Here is a 21757-nt window from a genome sequence, read left to right as displayed (position 1 = left end):
CCCTGCGCGGCTTTGGAACTCTCTGCCCCAGAAGGCGGTGGAGGCAGGGTCGCTGCATATTTTTAAAACGGAGGCAGATAGATTCTTGTTAGGCAAGAGAATCAAAGGTTATCATGGATTTGAATGTGGAATTCAAAACACAAACAGATCAGCCATGATCTTATTGAATGTCCAGGCATACTCGAGGGGCCAAATGGCCTACTTCCCCTCCTTTTTGTATGATTGTACATAATGTACGTTTCTTCTTCAGGTTTCCTTGCTACACCTTAGACCTGGATCTCACTAGTGTGATCCGCTAGTGGACACTCATACATTTAACTTTTCTTTGTGTACCAGCCTCCACAAGTCCCCATTGAGTCTCAGGAGCAAGGCTAAGGGTTTTCCATCCTTCAACTGTCATTCGCCTGGTAAGGAGCAAATGGCAGATCCACACTTTAAAAGACAGCCAGGTAACTATCAGAAATGGTGGCAATTAAGCAGTGGTCCCTTTAAAGTGCTTTCATGGGCAGTTGCATGCAAATCTTAAAGTGACCACACAGTTCACGAAATGGGCCGTGGACAATGACATTGGATAATGTTATCAGATCACCCCCATTTTCTTAGGGGTTCTGTCAGGTTCCAACCAAAGTTAAGGCAGGAAGCCAAATGAATCCCATTGAAATGGCAAAGCCTTAATTTTTTTATTTTCATTTTAATGTCCTTTAAACTCATCCCACTTCATAAATTTTTATTGTTTAGCATCAGATATCAGCATCTCCAGCCCCCTGGAATATTCATGTTCGGACCATACTTGGCCTGATCATTATTGTGTAGACAAAATCACGATTGTAGAAATGACATAAGCTTTTGAAATGCAAACGTAGTTCCATTGTTTAAAAAGGGATCAAAGGAAATGCCAAACAATTATAGGCCAGTTAGTCTTACATCGGTGGTGAGCAAATTAGTAGAATCAATCCTGAGAAATAGGATTAACTGTCATGTGGAAAGGCATGGACTAGTCAGGGATGGTCAGCATGGATTTGTTAAAGGAAGGCCTTGCTTCACAAATTTAATTGAATTCTTTGAGGAAGTGACAAGAAGGGTTGATGAAGGTAGTGCAGTGGATGTTGTGTACTTGAATTTTAGCAAGGCATTTGCCAAGGTCTCACATGGCAGATTGATCAGGAAAGAAAAAGCCCATGGGATTCAGGGTAATGTGGCAAACTGGATAAGAGGTTGGCTTTGTAACAGGAAACAAAGGGTAATGGTCGATGGATGCCCTTGCGAATGGAAAGTTGTCTCAAGTGCTGTTCCAAAGGGCTCGGTGTTGGGACCCTTGCTGTTTGTGTTATATTTTAACGATTTGGACGTGAACGTGGGGGGCATGATTGGGAAATTTGCAGACGACACAAAGTTTGGCTGAGTAGTGGATAGTGTAGAGGATAGCCATAATCTCCAAAACAATATAGATGGATTGGTGGAGTGGGCGGTAAAGTGGCAGATGGATTTTAACATAGAGAAGAGAACTACAAACAGTTACAGGGATTACAAAATAAATGGGAATATACTAAGAGGGGTAGATGAAGTGAGCGATCTTGGTGTACAAGTACACAGGTCCCTGAAGGTAGCAGTTCAAGTAGACAAGGTTGTAAAGAAGGCATATGGAATGCTCTCCTTCAATGGCAGAGGTTTAGAACACAAGAGTAAGGATATAATGTTAGAATTGTATTAAACACTGGTGAGGCCACAACTGGAGTATTGTATGCAGATCTGGTCACCACATTACAGAAAGGACGTAATAGTTCTGCAGAGAGTGCCAAGGAGGTTTACAAGAATGTTGCCAGAGTTAGAAAAGTGTAGCTACGAGGAGAGATTGGATAGATTGGGGTTATTTTCCTTTGAACAAAGAAGGCTGAGAGGTGACTTGATTGAGGTGCACATAATTATGAGGGGAATAGATAGAGTGGACAGGATAAAATTGTTTCCCTTGGTGGAGAATTCTAGAACCAGGGGACATAGATTCAAGATAAGTAGCAGAAGGTGTAGGGGGGATATGAGGAAGAACTTTTTTACACAGAGGGTAGTGGGCATCTGGAATTCGCTGCCCAAGTTGGTGGTAGAGGCAGAAACTCTAAACACTTTTAAAAAGTACCTGGATCTGCATCTTAAGTGCTGTAAACTGCTAGGGCTATGGGCTGGGTGCAGGAAGGTGGGATTAGAAAGGGCACCTGGGAGTCCTCAGGCTGGCATGGACAAGGTGGGCTGAATGGCCTCCTTCTGTGCTGTAACTTTTCTATATTCTATAGACTGGATGTTGGGATAGTTAAAATAGAGTGAGGAACTTAAGCACTCCTTTTTCATTTAAATTTAACCTATCGGGATTTAAATTGCTCACCTATGCTGATAGGGTTCTCTTTAAATATGTAGATCAGGTCCAATGACATCATCAGGGCCCGATCTGTCACACTAACTTGAGGTCTGAGTGGTAACTTCCTTGCCAGTCAAAAGCTTTGGCCAGAAGAGGCAAAGCAAGCGTTTGACATATTTTTTAATGCCCACAAGGAAACCTTGGTATTCCCCAGCCCCAGGTTTTCTCACCCCAACCACCAGACCCCCATCACCCCAGACTGGGATTCCCCTCCCAGAGCACTTAGACTGTGCCAATCACCATACCCAGTCCCTGACAGCAGTTTCTTGCATAGCTATTTATGGCAGCGTACACTTCCTGTTGACTAGGTAACATGCCATTGAGGCCCAGCTGAGCCTGCCTGCTGCCACTCCTGGATGTGCATCTGTATATTTAAACCCACAGGCCAGAATTTTTAACTCGGCAGGTGGCCGTGCACCCAACCCGACTGAGTGTGAAATGACACGTGATGACATTGGCCGAGTGTGCCAACGTCAACGCGCAGTCACACGATAGTTTGGTCGGTGGGTGTGCTGTCGGCTCTGGCCTATTAAGGCCATTAAGTTATCAGTTGAGTTTAATTTTTCAATGCCTGTTTAACCTAACGGTTGGCGGGCAGGCGAAAAGGCCAAGCACCCTTTGCATTTTGTTGGAAATCTCATCTACGAATGGGATAGGTTTCCAAAAACAAATACGAATAAAATAAAAATATCATTTTTTAGCTAAAAACATGTCCCTGCTCATGTGACAGAGTCACATGAGGGAACATTTTTTATTAAGTTTTTCTGATGTTCAATAATTGGTTCAATATATTCTTCCTCAGGGAGATTATTCTGCACTCTGTCGCGCAAATGCACAAAGTTCGCGCTCGGCCCGCTCACCGCCCTCCCCCCGCCCACACAGGAAGTGCTCAGCGCTGCTGCTCGCATATCACGCTGGGCGGGCCTTAATTGGCTCGCCCACGTAAAATTGTGGAGCACTGCAGATCGCGGTCGGCGGTCGGCTTCCCGACCACTCTCGCCCATCCCGCACGCCAAGGGAAAAATTCTGCCCACAATGCGCAACTCTCAATCTATCCTGTGTTTCTGGGATGTTATTAGAATATGGAATTTAAAATTAGTTAAGAGATTGTTGAAAGAAAGCAGGTATAGAATATTTTGGGCCATTTGGGAGAATTTTATATCACCTTGAATGCTCAAAAGCCAGTAAGTAAATGGGGATAGAAGACATATGCAAATGTTGCTTTGTCCCTGACTGCTGCTCCTCTGCAAGGTCCCTCTGTAGAAAAATAGATCAATAAATATTCAATTTGCTATACCTTTTACCTTGGAGTACAAACAATCATACAAATCCATTCTTAAATCCCTAACTTCTATCACAACACATACTTGGTCACCCCCATGTAACCCAATGATTTTGTTTTTTAAACTTTCCTTTTCTAATGATGTGACTGATGTTACTTATCAAATTGTCTTTTTTGTAAAACAACGACAGTGTAGAATGAGTGGGCTCCTAGTGTGTGCATCAAATTGAGTTAGCCCTTCAATTGCCCTGGAGCTCAGCCTTCACTCCATGTGACTTCAATTCAAAGGATCCTGACCAGAAAATCTCTGTGTCTTGGGCTATAATTCCGTTGTGGTCAACCTTAGGGAAATTCATGGATTGGTCATGGTAAAAATGTCATGGAAATCTCCTTTTCAAAGTAACACGAAAAGTCACTGATTTGTTTTACTCCAACCAAGCTATCTCTATTTTACTGTAATTCTTTGTCTTGCTTTCATTTTTTGTTCCTTTCTCTCTCCTGCTTGGCTCTGTTACCAATAAATTGAGTTATGAGGAAAGTTTTCGACAATTTGGACTCTTATGCCTTCAAAGATGTAAATGAAAGAGGATCTTAATCAGGTATTCTAAATATAACAACTTGCATTTATATAGCACCTTTAACAGTTAAAATGTCCCAAGTTGCTTCAAATAAGAAGAAAAATAGCAAGGTTAATCTGCAGCACAATTTCAAATTAAAACACAAGTGGCAACCTAGCATCTGGCTTGATGTCAGGAACTATTTATTTGTGTAATGAATGGTTAATAGTTTCAATAGTCTAGTAAAACAGCAGATGATAAAAAAACCTCTAGAATAACTCAAGCAGCATTTATGACACAGAGGGATGAGATTAGAATTTGTAATTTTCTGTCACAAACCTTTATTGAAGAGGAGTCCATAAATTTGCATACAAGGAATGGTTGCTCAATGAAAGGAATATAAAATGATATCCGGAGTGAGCATTGATCACGTAACTAAATGAGAAAAGCACTAGCACAGATTGGTGTGCTGAATGTGGCTGGGTGGAACCTGATTCTGGATAACATTTGGTTAAAATAGGAGAGTCCAGTTTTAAATACACACAGAGGAATTAGTTGGTAACTATTTATATTCTAGGCTCCTATAATGAATTTGCAGGAGATCATTTCATGCACTTTTAGAGAATGGCTTTATTTGGGGTTTTTAACTCAAGAAATACATGCCAAAACCCATTGTCATCTGAGAGTTTTGGTTGTGGCCAAATTCCAGATGCACCCTGGTGTCGACTCTCAGTTTCTAGGCTTCTTATTGCGGAGCAATTATATACAAATATTGACTTCAACTGAGGTCTATAGCAGTTAATTTGAACTGAGAACTGAAGATGTAGCCAAAAATGTACCGAATTCCCAAACCAAATGGCAAAGCGTTGTTGTACCCCCACATCTGTACCCTGAGTATGTTTTATCTTATCAGCCAAATACTGCAATCAATATTTGTTTGAATATATTTTCCAACCAATCACGCTGATTGGGAAAAAATGAAAATCCCTTTCACTGTTTTTCTATGGTTTTCGCGGATTATCATTTGTACTTGTATTCTATTGCTATACACATCAATTACTAAAGATGGTTAATCACAAATCTCAAATCAATGGCAGTTGTGAAAATAACTCTCAGTTGGAGCGTATAACAATCCAACATGTGTAGTTGTTGACGATGTGTAACCTCAGTTTGAACTCCAGCTTCAGTACTTTACAATAAGTCAATTTCATTTAATTGTTTAATAGAAATTAAACCAAGCAGTTAAATTTATGCACGGAAAGAAAATGATATAATATCTGAAATACTGATCTCTCCAAATTCTCCCTTAAAAGCTGCACCTTGAGAAAGATTCTGTGATTATGAACCTGAGCAACATTTGATACGTGACTGCTTTGCACTGGAATATGAAGATAAGGTTTTAGGAGTATTTATACATTTTCCTGAGATAAAAGTTTAATAAATAATCTTAGAAAGACAAGAATAACCATTCTAATTACACTGTTTTGTATTTTTATTATTTAGTGGAGGGAACAATGTAATTGGGTTTGGTAAAGGGTCTCATCTGAAACCTTACTTAACAATGTATTTGCATATCAACACTTCATGCCTGCATTACAAATTTTGCTGACTGTTCCACTGCACTTGTTATTAGCTGAATTTTACTGTGCTCAGTTTCAATTTAGTAAAGTCTTTGATGCGTTTGTTGCTTGCATCACATGGAAACTTTCATGTTTGACACATATGTTGGCACTCTGAAATTCCATGAGGCAGGCTGCTCTGAAATCGTTTTGCCCAGTGTCTGTTTGCAGCACTGACACATGATAAAGCATGAGGTCAGCTAATTTAAGCATTAATCAGAATTTCTGCAACAGAATTGCCATGTAACACAGCGCAACTGTGGAGGAGGATTGGGGTGCAGTTGGAAGCAAGGAGCAACTTTTGAAATGCACCTTTGACTGTAGAAAGCAGCAGCTCAGTACTGAAATATCCAACCTCTTAATTTACCAGTTCACAGAGATGCTGCATCTAATCCAACTCTCCTCTCCTCCAACCATTCTAGTTCACACTGGCAGCCTTCTTTTTCCCCCCTCTTAAGTTCCACCCAGGCACTGGTGTTCTTTCAAACCAATTAAACTGACGTTCTTCTTCTATTTCTTCCCCTAATTAAGTTGGCATTCTCCCTCCTTGCTCCCTATCCATTAAAACTAAAAGAAAAAAAAACTTAAGGTGCTGGAAATCGGAAACAAAACCAGAAAATGGTGGGGAAACAGCAGATCAGTGAAAAGAACCATTGAGTTAGCTTTCCAGGCATGGGTCTATCATTAAAACTAGAGGATATGACAGAAGAATTATATCTACTCCCTTTCATTTCTATTTATTTGGTTCCTTATTATTACAATCTATTTCCACATTTGTTACTTTTGTCGTCCATTAACCAACTTGTATCGAATTGAGTCCATTAGATCAGGTATCTCCGTCTTATCACCATTGCACCTAACATTAATAGCAAATTCCCTGTACAGTAGTAGAGATTCAAATTCAAGTTGCCAAATAAAGCAAGCAGCTCATCCCTTCTGTTGTTATTCATCCAATAGTTTTATTAATCTGTTTTTATTTCTCTTTCATATGTCTGCTGTAATTATTAAGCCCCCACAGGCATTTGCTGCAGCACGTCTGCCTAACTGCTGGAACAAATTGGTTTATTTTTTGTGTTACGTTCTGTACATTTAAATTATTCTGTTTCATAAACATTGCCCTTTCCATAACCTCATCCCACAGTTAAAGGAAAGAAAATAGTGGATTTCTTACTTTTAAAAAGATTTCAACTGTTGTATGTTTTGCTTTTTAATCACACAAAGGTCAGATTTCACCAAGGACCAAACGTAACCTGTGTGAGTAACAAAAGGAAAAACATACAGGGATGAAGTTTCTGCTTTGGGCACAATTAGCAATCCTGGCACAAATTGTGCCCAACGTTGTACAAGGGTTAAAAAAGTGTTCCCCTACTACCCACGAGTTTCTGCTGAAATTCAGTTGATTATTCCCAAATGCAAATTCTGCCATGAACCAGGGTGTTGGGGCAGTGTTTAAAAGCACAATTCTTAAAAATATCCTTGAAAGAAATTTTCCTTCATATTATTGAAGAGTGGTAACTTGAAGTCTGATTAAAACAGCTGAAAATAAGTTTATCACAAAATAAACATTTTAATCAGTGTCAATCCAGAATTTCTGTGTAACCCAATTATAAATTACTTGCAAAATATGTAGAAAACCCCGGATGATAATTAATGCACCAGGGGTGTGGCCAGTTTTGTGGATGGGGCCAGCTTCTACTGTGATGTTTATAAAACTGATGCAAAAGATTGTTGAAACTTGATTTGCACTGAATGTAAATTGCATTTAAAATTACATAATCTTTGCTGATTTGGTCGAATTTCACTGGCAAAATCAGTGCCACTGAGTGGAAGCTCCAGGCCCAATACACACAGGTGCACACATGCATTGAAGCTATGATGGCTTGAACTAGTCCTAAGCATGTGAAATTGCCCCCAGAGGTTGAGTAGCTGACTCCTCCAATAAAATAACAAAGAAGAACATTCACTCTGACATCTGGTTGAATTGGGCCCATGGGGTCATAAGCTGCTGGGAACCGGTGTGCATTTTGAGACTGAAATGCCCTCTGGCATGAGCATCAGACCAGGTAGCAAACAAATCAATTAAAAAGGTCATTATAGATTACAGTTGACATAAACAGCACAAGGCTTTACTTTCATTAACTACACTATTTATTTTATATGGAACCTTTATGTCTATAGAATCTGTTGCTGTATAACTGAAAACAAATGAATGCAAAGTTTATTATATTTAAAAGTCAGGTTAATTCCATGCTGAAATTCTTCCAGTGCACTTTGAGCATCAAGACAATATGGGAGTGAGTCATGAAACGATTTTGATTGCCAAACTTGCAGTTAGTTTTAAGATTGCAGTAATAATAAATATTTCTAAAAATGCATCATGAAAAGGAATTTATAATTGATATATCTGCAGTTTTAATTTTCTGTTTGATCTTTTCTTTTGTACAAAATGCAAACCTGTCAACTAAAAAAAACAAGGAAAGGTGACCAACAGCCCTTATAAAGCAGATAGCTTAAAAAAGAACACAATATGCAAGGACGTTCTTCAGTCTGTGATAATCACGGATGTGTTAGCTGATTGCTAGCACCTCAATTGATATAGTCCACAATTAGCTGTAGTCCATAAAGGATTGTAGGCATCTTTTTCTGTTAGCATTATATAACTTGAGCGGCACCACTTTGCATTAAGCCTGGAACAAGGCAAGGAGGCAAGCCTTCATGAACTACCACAGCCAGTATGGGGATTGAACCCGCGCACCCCACACTATTCATCCAGCTAACTGACACCTACAATATAGTGGACAAATAACAATCATATGAACATGTTAAAAGTTCATCCAATATTACCACCAATGGTAAATTTTAGTTTCCAGTGCTACTTCGATTATTTAGTTATTTTCTTATACCAGAAATAAAAATCATTGCATGCTGCAATCGTTAATAAATCTAAAATGAATGAAAAATTGCAGTAACAGACAGAGGGAACTAATGTTAATGCTTCCAGATGGAGCAGATTGCCTCCAATACGACATTGGTAATCTATTGCACTTATTCTTAGTGACACCTCATATCTCCCCATGAATGTTGACTGCTCTAATACAGATGGTGAGTGCTCTCTCCTTAATTACTGCAGGTTCAAAGTCGGAGAACGTAACCAGCTGCTGCAATTCATCCACAATCATATATCACCATAATGCACACAAGATGTTAATTTATTCCTTTTCCTTCTGTCTCAGTACATGCACAGTTAAAAATATAGGTTCCCTAATTGGAAATGGCTCAACTGTTTGATGCAGAACACTTCACAAAACACAAAAGTTGTTGCGCGGGTTCAATCCCCATACTGGCTGTGGTAGTTCACGAAGGCTTGCCTCCTTGCCTTGCTCCAGGCTTAATGCAAAGTGGTGCTGCTCAAGTTATATAATGCTAACAGAAAAAGTTGTAAATTCTAACCCTGTCCCTGCTTATCTGGTACACTGTGTTCAAAATGCACTTGCTAATAGGAGTCAATTTTAAGCAGCAATCAGCAGTTAGTTTAGAAGAGGTTAAATAATTGAATTCACAGCTAAAACCTTATGCATCTTTTTGAAGCATATGATTGGCGGCTGTATTTGTATGAGCTAATTTTCATGAATAGCTAACCATCTAATATAGTAATGAGAGAAACATCTTAAATATTCTTAGTTTGTCTATCTTGAAAGTGGTTTTGATGGTATATTAGAAGCTGACTTGGCCAAATAAGCAGTCATTCTGAAGTTTAATGGACAGAGGCAGGAAGAGTCTCAGTGGATCAGTTAGCTATCAATTGTTAAGTGAGTTTTAGTCAAGAACTCGGCTTCCATTTCAGTTTACCATGAGGAATAAAGCATGAGTGCCTTTGAGAAGGAATAGTAAATTCCACATTTACTGTGTATCTACTGTTTGTTTTCAATATAGTTCATTTATCTGTTTACTTTCAACATACCTTTCAATCAATTCGTAGCCTCAGATATGGCTTGACATATATTTATTCTTACACTGCCCTGTGAATAAGTATCCCACAGGGCAAAAGTGATATATCTACTAAACTCAAGTCCATTGCAAGGCTTCTTTGTTCACCCCTGGGTTTGTTACAGCTAATTAAATATAAGTTCATACACCGCAGTGTTCTACGCAGTGAATCAAGACCAAGTTCAGTATTCAGATCAAGCAAAATACAAGATGGTGGGATAACTGGACCAAGAAGAGAGAGGTGGTAGATGGTAGGGAAGAAAGGAAGAGAGAGAAGTTATGAGGGAGAGAAGTAGCAGTCTTGGCAGGAGGACGGATGAGTAGAAAGGGAGTAACAAAGAGCAATGTGTGTAGTACTGGGCCAGGGCCATTCCTTCACAGTAAGGGGAAAAAAGGGATGGATGGGGAAGGAGAGGAAGAGAATGGCAGAGAGTAGAAATGAAGGGGGAAAAAATGGAAGGGAAAGTTTAGCTGCACTGAGCCAGCATTCCCCTTGGCAGGAGTGAGGAGCTGTACTGACTATGTTGGGGTCCAAGTCCTTATCCATAGAGGAGGGAAGGAGAAAGAGAGTGGAACTTTCGAACTTCAGTGAGGATATAAAAGGGACAATAATAGATTGTTCAACCTTTATAAACCTTACCCAATTTTTTGAAAAGGGAAATGGTGTGGGCTGACCATGTTGTTACCCCCTCCCCATCCACCCACACTGTCTACCAAATTGAAAATTCTGACAATCTGCCTGATTTTGGTTCCACTAATTTCAATGGAATGAAAGTAGGCAAGCGCTATTATGCTATGGCAATCCCCTTAGCCAGACTAACACCCAGGGCCCAAAGGCTAAAATGTAATGCCATATGTTCTTGCCTCAAACTTGGAATAAAATGATTGACACTTTTATGCTCAGGTATTTCCTGCTGTATCAGCAGAGCTCAGTCAGGCAGCCATACCAGTTTAAAGAACATAAGGGTTTATTTAACTAAAGGAACTAAACTAACTGACATTTTGTCACTTTAGAGGTTATTTTCATCTTGAATTTAAATCAAATCACTCCCTTCAAAATCAGCAGCAGTCTTTAAGAAGTGAATACCAATTAATAGCTTGAAGACACAAACCTGAGTTTGAAGTGAACCAAAGTGATTTATAGCCAAAATTTCAAATCTGATATTACAACATGGTCTCTTTCTCTACTCTCTTTTTGCCTTCAATTTATATAAGCCCTTTTTATCTTTGCAGGGTGAAAAATCAAAAAAATATGCAAACCACTGCTGAACTGTTGTAATTTTTGATAAAATTATTATCCCACATTTATACCAAATGCAAATCCCCGGCTATCAATAGGAAAGTAATTGAGGCAAGAAAGAATCAGTTCAAAGACAGGGTAGAATGCAAGATGCTTCCCTGGCTTGTTATGGCACAGATTGTAAAAAACAAATTGTTGTTCATGTCACCATAAATGTATTATTTCACTTGCAGTGCTTTGTTAATTATGACATAATCTCTGAGATATGCAAAATTTTATGGGCTTAATGCCATGTTATGTGTATAGATTATGAACTTAGTTCTGAATAAGAATCATATTAGACTTGAAATGTTAACCCTGCTTCTCTCTCCACAGATGCTGCCAGACCTGCTGAGTTTTCCAGAACTTTCTGTTTTTATTTCAATCTCCACATCCACAGTGTTTTGTTTTTAGATTATGGGTCAATTGATTGATATACTTTACAGAATGTTTTAGTGGTATTCAAAGTGTATTTGACATTTCATTAGCAGAAAAAGGTCTTGAAGCCCTGTTCTTACCCAGACAGCACCCTCATGATCTGCATCTTATGCTTAGAAATCAGATCATGCTTAAATCAGGTTGCAATCTGATGCACTAATTAAAGGCCCCTACTTTATGAAGCTGATGGCAGTGTGACCCCACTGCCAGGTAATGGAGGCGGTCTCCCTATGGCAGCCTAGGGAGCCATTGGAGCTGGAGGCTGGATGGTACTAAGATGGGGCTGCAAGCAGGGAAGGTAGCACCTGAGGCCCCAACGCTCTCTCCAGGAGTCATGGGGGTTGAGGAAGCGGGGGTGGCGTGAGGGTGATGTATCCCTTCTAACACATAGGCCACGTGAACTTTATTTGGACTTATCTATAGGAGCCTCGAGGTTTCCAAACAGCTACCTCAGCAGCGACCGCCTCTCCCGGTAGCACTGCTGTGCCTCAGAGCAGCCCGCCTCTGGTAAAATCGCCGAGCCGCTCTCACTGCAGGCAAGTGGGGACTCGGGATCAGCTTTTCACCATGACGTTGGCACCCCAAAATGCTGCCCAGCCTGTCCAAAATGGGCTGAAACAGGCATAGGGTCTATTATGACAGAGGTAATGGTAAAGGCTATGTTGTTCAAATTCCAGAGGGAAAATTGAAACAACTGTCATAATCCATTTTTGCAATTTGTAATTTCAAGATGCAGACTTTGAATTCAGTAGGAATAAGACCACTGGGTCTCTTGTCTTTTAAATAAAACTAAATTTAAAAATGATCAATTTAACAAAAAATTAAACATACACATGGCTACAAATTACTACTATAGTAACTTTTTAACAAATCCCCAAGTTCATCAACCCCCAGGTCAATCTCCACTAAGGCAAGAGTAACCCATAGACTTTAAATAGACACCAGGCAAAGCACATTTGACCTTACGAAACCTAAATTAGGTTCGTTTGCAAGTTGGTTGGAGGCATACAGGCTGATTAGGCCTTAAATATACAAACTCCTTTCTTTATATATCTAGCTTTCCCTTTGTAAATTTTCCATTGTATCCCTAGGTCTTTTGAACTTCAGCTCTTCTAACAACAAAATTCCTTTCATAGCACCAATTTCATTAGTAAGCTGAAAAAATAAACAAATTGTTTGGCTTCTTCTAGCTAGATGCAAGATTTTACTCGCAGTCTTGAATGGTTTATTCTTCAAATGCAAAAGAACACTTTACCTTACATTTCTCCTTACTGTTCATCCAATTAACATCTCAAAACTACTATACATCAAGGCACCCGGACTAGCTGGCTTTAATCAAATTAAGACACAAACATAGATACCACTAAACTCTATTTTAAAAAATAATTTACAATAACATTATGCACATTAATATTTCTTCATGACATCCCCCTCCTTATCAAAAATGAAGCATCATAATTTTAAAAGATGGCTCAATTTTTAATAACACTATCTTCTATACTTATTACACTATTACAGTACCAGATGCATGTATTGATGTAATTATATATGTATATTTACGTATGTGTATATATATATATGTATTATATATATATATGTTTATGTATATATATTATATAATATATATATATATACACACACACACACACAGACACACACAAGTCCTTGGTATCAGCAGAAATCATTCCACTTCAGTGTCCAGGTTTTAAAATGTCCATTTTTCCCTTTAAGCTTCAAACTATTGATAACACAGCTGCAATCAGATTCAGTCGTCCAGCGACATGTGCTATGCGTAGATTAAATTGTTGCAGTAAAAAACTCCATCTGAATAGCCTTGCATTTTTGCCTCGAAATTTGTCCAGAAACTTTAAAGGATTGTGGCCTGTATAAACAATTGTTTCTGTTGAATTGTTTGCCACGTAGATGGCAAAATGCTGCAATGCTAACACCAAACCCAATGTCTCCTTTTCAATCGGTGAATGTTTTCTCTGTTGTGCATTCAACTTCCATGAAAAATATCCGATCAGTTTTTCAATTCCAGTGTTATCTTCTTGTAACAGTATGGCCCTGATTCCTATATCGCTTGCGTCAACTGCCAACTTAAATTGCTTGGCATAATTGGTTACTGCTAAAACTGGTGTTGTAACTAATACAGCTTTCAGACTAACAAATGCCTTCTGGCACTCAAATGTCCATTGAAACTTTTTGTTTTGATTTTAATAGTTGAGTCAGTGGAACAACCACTCGGCTAAAATTTGGTACAAATTTCTGGTAAAACCCACTCATGCGCAGAAATCTCAAAACTTCTCATTTTGGTGTAGACATTGGGAAATCCATGATAGCTTTGACCTTCACATCTCTTGGAGCCACCTTACCATGCCAATGGTATGGCTAGACACATAACTTGCGTTTTTTGCAAACTTACTTTTCGCCAACATCATCAACAAACTAGCTTCTTGTAATTGAGAAAATAATTCTTCCAGATGCTTAAATACTCCTCTCACAACTGTCTGAAAACTATTAATTCATCAATATAAACAGCACAATTGCTTAGATCTGCAATTACTTTGTTTGTCAGTCTTTGAAATATTACAGGTGCATTTTTCATACCAAACGGCATGACGTTAAACTGACATAGTCCATTTGGCGTCACAAAAGCCAATATCTCCTTTGCTCTCCCCGATAACGGTACTTGCCAATGCCCTTTTAGCAACTCAATCTTTGTGATAAATTTTGATTGTCCGACTTTCTCAATGTAATCTTCCAACCGTGGTTAAGGGTACAAATCCACTTTTGTCACCGCATTAACTTTTGATAGTCCACACACAGTCTTTGTGTTCCATCCAGTTTCGGTACCAGTACAATGGGCGAACTCCAGCTATTGCAACTAGACTCACTGATGTAATTTTGAAGCATGAAATCAATTTCTTTCTGTACTTGTGATAACTTTGCCAGATTTAACCTATAAGGATGTTGCCTTATTGAAGATGAAATTTTTACAAATGTACCATGTGTGGCTAAATCTGCCTTCCCCAACTTATTCCCACAAATAGGTTTGTGTGACTGCAATAGCTTTTCAAAAGCACTTTGACACTTGTCTAAACTAGTTTAAAAAGGCTAAAACTGGTTGACACATTAGGAACATCTCTAATAGCAAATAACAAGAATGAAATTCTTTTATCCCAATCCTGTGGATAATCCTGACAGTACGCTCTCATCATAGTTTTTAAATTTTCATGCCATCTTTCCAAAGCCCCTCGTGACTCTAAATAGTTTTCTCTCCAAACTGTTCATTACTTCCTTAAACAACTGTGACATACAATCTGATCAGGGTTCAAATTTTATTTCCTTAGGTAAACCATATCTTGCAAAAGATTAAGTTAACTCTTCTACAATCATCTTAGTTGTAATATTTCTTAAAGGTATCGCTTCAGGAAACTGATAGACACATCCATTATTGTCAGTAAGTACTGATTTCCACTTTTAGTATTAAGGAGGGGTCCTACACAATCAATTATGACCCTGGTAAAAGGTTCTTCAAATGCTGGTATTGGTATTACCAGTTACCAGATGTGTGACAGGTTCTACAGAATTTGACTACATCTCTATGCAATCCTGGCTAATAAAAATGTTTTTATACTTTTGCCTGTGCCTGTCTAATTCCTAAATGTCCCCCCTTTGGAATTTCATGAGCAATCTTCAGAATCTCATTTCCAAACCCTAATGGGATAACAATCTGATGTACCTCCTCACAGCTTTCATTTGCTGAAACATGATCTGGCCTCCATTTTCTCATTAAACTATCTCCCTTAAGGTAATAACATACTGGAATACATTTTGCCTGTTTCTGAGTAAGCCTTCTGATATAAGTGCTTTAATTGCAACTCCTCCTGCTACAACTTAATTAACTGCCTTGAGTTAATCATTTCAGCTGAATTGTCCTGTCCTGTCTCTTCCTAAACAATGCTATCAGACACAGTGCCTGCTAATTGGATTTCAACACCTATGTCCTGCCTTTAAATTACCTGACCATCTTATTTATCTTGTTCTTCCCGATGAGCTTTTGACCCCGTTATCACACAATCAGGAAACAATCCAGGACGGTCCACCTGTAACACCTCTGTTGAAAGCAGTTCAACAGACTGCTCAACTAACCAAAACAAAAACAGAATTACCTGGAAAAACTCAGCAGGTCTGGCAGCGTCGGCGGAGAAGAAAAGAGTTGACGTTTCGAGTCCTCATGACCCTTCGACAGAACCCTTCGTCAGTTCTGTCGAAGGGTCATGAGGACTCGAAACGTCAACTCTTTTCTTCTCCGCCGACGCTGCCAGACCTGCTGAGTTTTTCCAGGTAATTCTGTTTTTGTTTTGGATTTCCAGCATCCGCAGTTTTTTGGTTTTTTGCTCAACTAACCATATGGATTTGCATATGCAATGGGCCTAACTCCATTTTGGGTCCATACCCTGGATATTGACTGAGCAGCCAGATCTATTATGGAAAGTGATGAATTCCTAGCACAAGGAGTGTGTGCGCAAAACAATGTGTTTGAATTTAATTTGCAGAACTTGGAATGTTTCACTGAACCATTGTATTTGTATATATTATGATGTGGGATATGCTCCCCGGCATATTGGACCCTCAGATTCCAATTTACAGCTGTAAAACAGTACAGCACAATCAAATTTCTAAACCTCCAGCTATCTCTCCTGCCAACTCTAAAAATACCAGTAGCAGTGAATCAAGCCACATACAATCCAATTTCTATGTTGCAATGCATTGTAATTTAACTATCATGTTGACACAGACGCTGCATTGAACAAATAGCTACTAATTTGAAATTGCATTATCAAAGTGCAAAACAATGTGTTTGAATTTACTTTGCATAATATGGAATGTTTCACTGAATATATATGTATATATATATATATATTATGACGTAGGATATATTCCACTGAAAGGACAAGTTATACACACACAGACTGCCTTATGCACTGTTATAGCTATTTGTTATAAATCAGAATATCCTCAACAGCTAATCATTTTGTATATCCTCCACTTACCAAACGAAGGTAGAGAGGTTAATTTGTCTCCCTATATTCTGGTACTGTCACAACTATTTGATCAGAGAAAGCATTTCAGCAGGTTAGAGAGACTAGGATAACGTCCCATAACCAAATGGCCATTCACAATGAAACTTTCTGCCAGACAAAAGGAAAAAGGTCGCAAGAGAGAATAATTATTATTTAAAGCATTAATATTCATGACCTCATCAATTGTTTATTAAAAATAGTGGTTGCAATATTAGTACTAGGAACATAGAAAATAGGAGCAGGAGTAGGCCATTTGGCCCCTCGAGCCTGCTCCGCCTGTCAACTGGATCATGGCTGATCTACTACCTCAATGCCATTTTCCTGCATATCTCTTGATATCTTTAATATTTAGAAATCTATCGATCTCTGTCTTGAATAAACTAAATGACTGAGCGTCCACAGCCCCCTGGGTAGAGAATTCAAAGATACAGCACCCATTGAGTGAAGAAATGCCTCCTCATCTCAATCCTAAATGGCCTGCCTCTTACTCTGACACTGTGTCCCCTGGTTCAATTGCTTGCTGCACCTGCATGTTAACTTTTGTTGACTCGTGAACAAGGTCCCTTTGGACATCAACACTTCCCAATCTCTCACCATTTAGAAAAACTCTGCATTTCTGTTTTTCCTACCAAAGTGGTTACCCTCACATTTTTTCACATTATATTCCATCTACTATGTTCTTGCCTACTCACTTAATCTGTCCAAATCCCTTTGAAGCCTCTTTGCATCCTCTTCACAACTCACTTTTCCACATTGTCAGATGGTTTCCAAGGCAAGGCAACTGCCCATTGAAGTTTGCACTTCGCTGGCAATTGCCATGTAATTCTTACCTGGGAACCTCCGGGGTTCGGTGGGTGGGTTGGGGTGGGGGGGGGGGGGGGGGGGGGGGGGGGGGCGCGGCTGGCGGGCTTGGGGCGGGGGGGGTCCCCCAATGCATCTTTGGGGTACCCCCCAGTTACACTGCCCTGGAGCTCTGAAATTACAACCCTCTACCTTTAGTCTCTGCATCGAAATTATTGATATAGATTGTGAATAGCTGGGTCCCAAGCACTCAACCTTGCGGTACCCCACTATTCACAACTTGCCAATTTGTGAATGACCCATTTATTCCTCTTCTTTTCTGTCTGTTAACCAACTCTCAATCCATGCCAGAACATAACTCCCAATCCCATGTGCTCTAATTTTGTTTACTAACCTCCTGTGAAGGTTGTTTCTGTGAACATGAGAACATAAGAAACAGGAGTAGGAGTAAACCATCAAGCCCGCTCCACCATTCAGTGAGATCATGGCTGATCATCTAATTCATCACCATTTTCCTGCATTATCCCCATATCCCTTGATGTTTATAAGAAAACATGTGTGGGACCTTTTCAAAAGCCTTCTGAAAATCCAAGTATACCACATCCACTTGTTCCTCCAGTCTATTTTGCTAGTTGAATCCACAAAAACCTCTTAAACAGGTTTGTCAAACATGATTTCCCTTTCATAAATCCATGTTGGTACTGTTCCTATAGATGGTGCTGGGAAAGTTATGCTCGGCACCCATTAGGTACAGTCAGGCTCAACTATTTGACATTAATGCTAAACTCTTCCACTTGTTAAATTTGGAAGCAGGATGTCATCTTTGTTGACTAGTCACCTGCAGGAACACCTCCAGTGAGGTATAACTGAATCAAAGAGTGACCCTTCCTCATGATGATGCCATTCCTCGCAGCATCCGTTAATATAAATCCCTTCCTTTGTAGTCTGTCTGCAGCCTGCCTGAAATGCTGTCGATGTGCCTTTAAAAATGATGCCAAACAGCAAACTGCCAGCACTATGAGTTGCCTGCCACCCTTAATTGGCTGGCCAGCTCCCCTGCTTGCTGAACCCCTCCTTGTAAAATCACTGAGGAAGTCCCAATACCCTTTCGTGCATGCCTCCAACTCAAGTATCAACCCCTCCCCCCCACCCCTGCCACCCGGCAGTGGGCTGTCCACACTTTTGATAAAATACAGCCCGTTGACTCTGTTTCTCTATCTAATGACACTGCCTAACCTGCTGAGTGTTTCCAGTATTTTCTGTTTTTATTCTTCAAAGTTTGTTTTGAGGTGGATTTAAATAGTTTGTGACATAAAAAGGGTATTGAAGGTGGGCAAATGGAATTGAGTTACAGATCTACTATGATATGATTCAGTGGTAGAACAGGTTCATGGGCTGAATGGCTTAATCTTGATCCTATGTTTTCTGTGTTCTGTTCAGGGAACTACACTGTGAAACCCAGTGCACCACATTGAGGGGTACGTCCAGTGAATAGCTGGGAAACTTAGCATTCTAGTTTCCCATCATCTCAAATCTCTCATTTAAAGTGTGTCCTTTCCCTCTTTCCACATGGTGCTAGCAATGCTAACATGGGCTGCTGTTAGTTGCCTGGTAGTCACTCTGTTTTTTCTGCAATTAAATGACTGGAAAATTAACATCACCCCCAAATCAGATGCAATGGCCAATGCATAAAAAGAAAAGAAAAACTTGCTTTTTTATGGGGCTTTCATGGCTACAGCACTTTAAAATGAATGAAATATTTTTGAAGTTTAATCACTGTATTGTGAGAAATGCAGCAGCCAATTTGTGCAGAACAACCTTCCACAAACAGCAATGCAGTAATGGCCAGATTTTTTTTAAGTAATATCATTAATGGGATAGATGTGGGATAACACCCCAGCTCTCCTTAAATACTGCCATGGGATCTTTTACATCCACCAGACAGGACAGACAGGCTCTTGGGCAAAAGGCATACACTGAGAAAGTAATACCCCATATTTTATCTCACGTTTTAGAAGTCAGTGTCTGCATTGGCTCTCTTTACAACAAATTCAAAAATGGTGATGATATGTAATAGCTGTAACTAATATTAGAAAATAAATCATGTACAGCAGTCACACAATGCATCTGTGACTCAGCAACAGCAGTACTAAAAAGTCTTTAAATTATTTAGAACGAGTTAGTAGGACAGCCCTTGGTGCCTTTTAAACATGGGCAAAAATATCTCATAAAAATAGTGGGGCTAATTTTAACCCCATCAGCGGAAACTGGGTTGGAGGACAGTAAAAAAAAAATCATCTAGGTTACTTAACGCATTGGCAAGGTGCTAGGAACTCACTGCTCCTAATTTTAAACTGCGCTTTTGAGCAGGCAGCACAGAAACCCATCCAAAGTCAAAGGGGTCCTTCTTTACTGATAGCTTCATTATGATCCAATGGCAGTTTTAAATTAAAACCAATCTGGTCCTTGTGCCAGATGAAGGCAACGAGGAAGAGCAGCAAGGTCCAGAAAAGGTTTAAACTACTGTGATTTGAAAATTTCCTATTGGGACCGGCTGTTGGCAGGTGGCCTCTGGGTTGCATGAATTTCTAACACAAAAACAGAATTACCTGGAAAAACTCAGCAGATCTGGCAGCATCGGCGGAGAAGAAAAGAGTTGACGTTTCGAGTCCTCATGACCCTTCGACATGAATTTCTGCCACTTTTCACTGACATTCCACCCATTCTTGGTGGTGAGTGGCTGTGAGAAGTAATTAAGGCCCACAAGTTAAGATAGCCGGGGCCTCCAGTCTGGAGCAACGATGAGTTTCCTACTCGATTAGTTGTCCACCTTCCCAAGATCTGCCTGGAGTTCTTTGTAATTGTCTTGAGGAAAATAAATTTTAGTTCATTTAGAAAACACAGCACAAGAAGTAGTAATGATTGTGTGTGTGCCCCTACCTTTTGGCTTTATAATAAGCATTAGATATTTGCTGTATTTTAAAATCTGCAAAAATCATTCAATATTCAAATTTTGGTGAACTTTGAAAATCATGTGTTGGGAAGTTGAATGGATGTATTCATAATGGGTTTATCTCTGATAGTTAATATTCTGAGCTACAATTTTGATAATTCTAGCCTATACTCGTCAAAAGTTACACACTTCCCCCTTTGCATTCACAATAAAAATCTGTACAAGTAAAGGTGTCAGCAATCTATCAGATAATTATTTCAGTATGGCTAGCTCTAATACTATGTCCAATTTTGTGTCTTTCAGATCACTTGGCCAATCCTCCTCAGAATCATTCAATGCTCAGAACACCTCCACCTGCAATGACGCATACCCATACTCTAAACCACCCTCACGCTTCCTCAGTTAACTCATTGAACAGGGGGAACTTCACTACACGCAGTAACCCCAGTCCCAGTCCAGCCGATCTCCCACCCCCTCCAGAACCACCTCCCAGCATACAGGAGCCTGCCCATATGCAGGACAACTGGCTGCTCAACAGCAACATCCCCCTGGAGACCAGGTAGGCTTCTTGCATTGCTAATATACTGTCCCTAAACTGCTGTGGCTGTTCACTGCCAATACTGTGGAACATCTGACAATGAAAATTTGTAAATATAGAATTGTAGAATCTTTCTGTACGATGTTGTTGAAAATATGTTTAAATTGTTCACGAAAAACAGAATTTGAATGTTTTCTAAGTGATACTTTATGTTAATATAATGGCCTGGGGTTTCTAGTAGGGGTGCATTTGTGATCATGCACAAGGAATGTGCTGGACACTGCACCAGTTTTGTGAAGATGAAGTCATGCTCAAGTTTCCATACAAACTTCTCTGAATAGCCCAAGCATACAATCTCCCATGAATCAGTGCAATCAAATTGCCTTAATCAAGAGTTAGCAGTTATTAATCAATTAAATTGAAAAGATTTTCAAGTAATTGCTGCAACTGAAGCAACAGGTCAATCAATGGTTTCAATTGGCCGCTGGTCACAGGCCTTATGTGGCAAGAGCAGATCAATTGATGGAATTTGAGCACCTTTAAACTGAATTTAAAATAATTGTTTTATCAGTATGCAGAGTGATTTAGTGAGACTTCAATTGACTGTAGGCCACTAACAATGGATTAAAGTAACCCCATGTACCTGTACACCCAAAATCCTAGTCAAAGTGTGATGTGTACCCTGAATAGGTGCAATTGCTCTGCTGACCTGGGGACGTGAACAGATTTGAAGATGGGGACTGCTCTGGGTGAATTGACTTATGAACCAGCATAAACGATGGCAGATTCACAAGCATAAGTGGTGA

At 39.6% G+C, this 21757-nt stretch overlaps 1 protein-coding gene across 5 annotated transcripts in view; it reads left to right on the top strand.

Annotated features, from left to right (window-relative positions):
* The window catches only part of tenm4 (teneurin transmembrane protein 4), a 523453-nt gene that overhangs the window by 239584 nt on the left and 262112 nt on the right, over positions 1 to 21757 (top strand). For 4 of the 5 annotated variants that reach the window (XM_041199170.1, XM_041199169.1, XM_041199167.1 and 1 more), the window contains one exon: positions 20740 to 20972. In XM_041199170.1, the coding sequence (XP_041055104.1) occupies positions 20740 to 20972 (233 nt within the window). Of the gene's footprint in view, positions 1 to 12026; positions 12053 to 20739; positions 20973 to 21757 lie in introns of all 5 variants that reach the window. The other variant, XM_041199166.1, reaches the window with a different exon arrangement.

This window comes from Carcharodon carcharias, chromosome 11 (genome assembly GCF_017639515.1).
Source record: "Carcharodon carcharias isolate sCarCar2 chromosome 11, sCarCar2.pri, whole genome shotgun sequence".
Classification (NCBI taxonomy): Eukaryota; Metazoa; Chordata; class Chondrichthyes; order Lamniformes; family Lamnidae; genus Carcharodon; species Carcharodon carcharias.
Note: the sequence above shows the minus strand (reverse complement) of the source record. Positions and strands in the feature narration are given on the sequence as shown.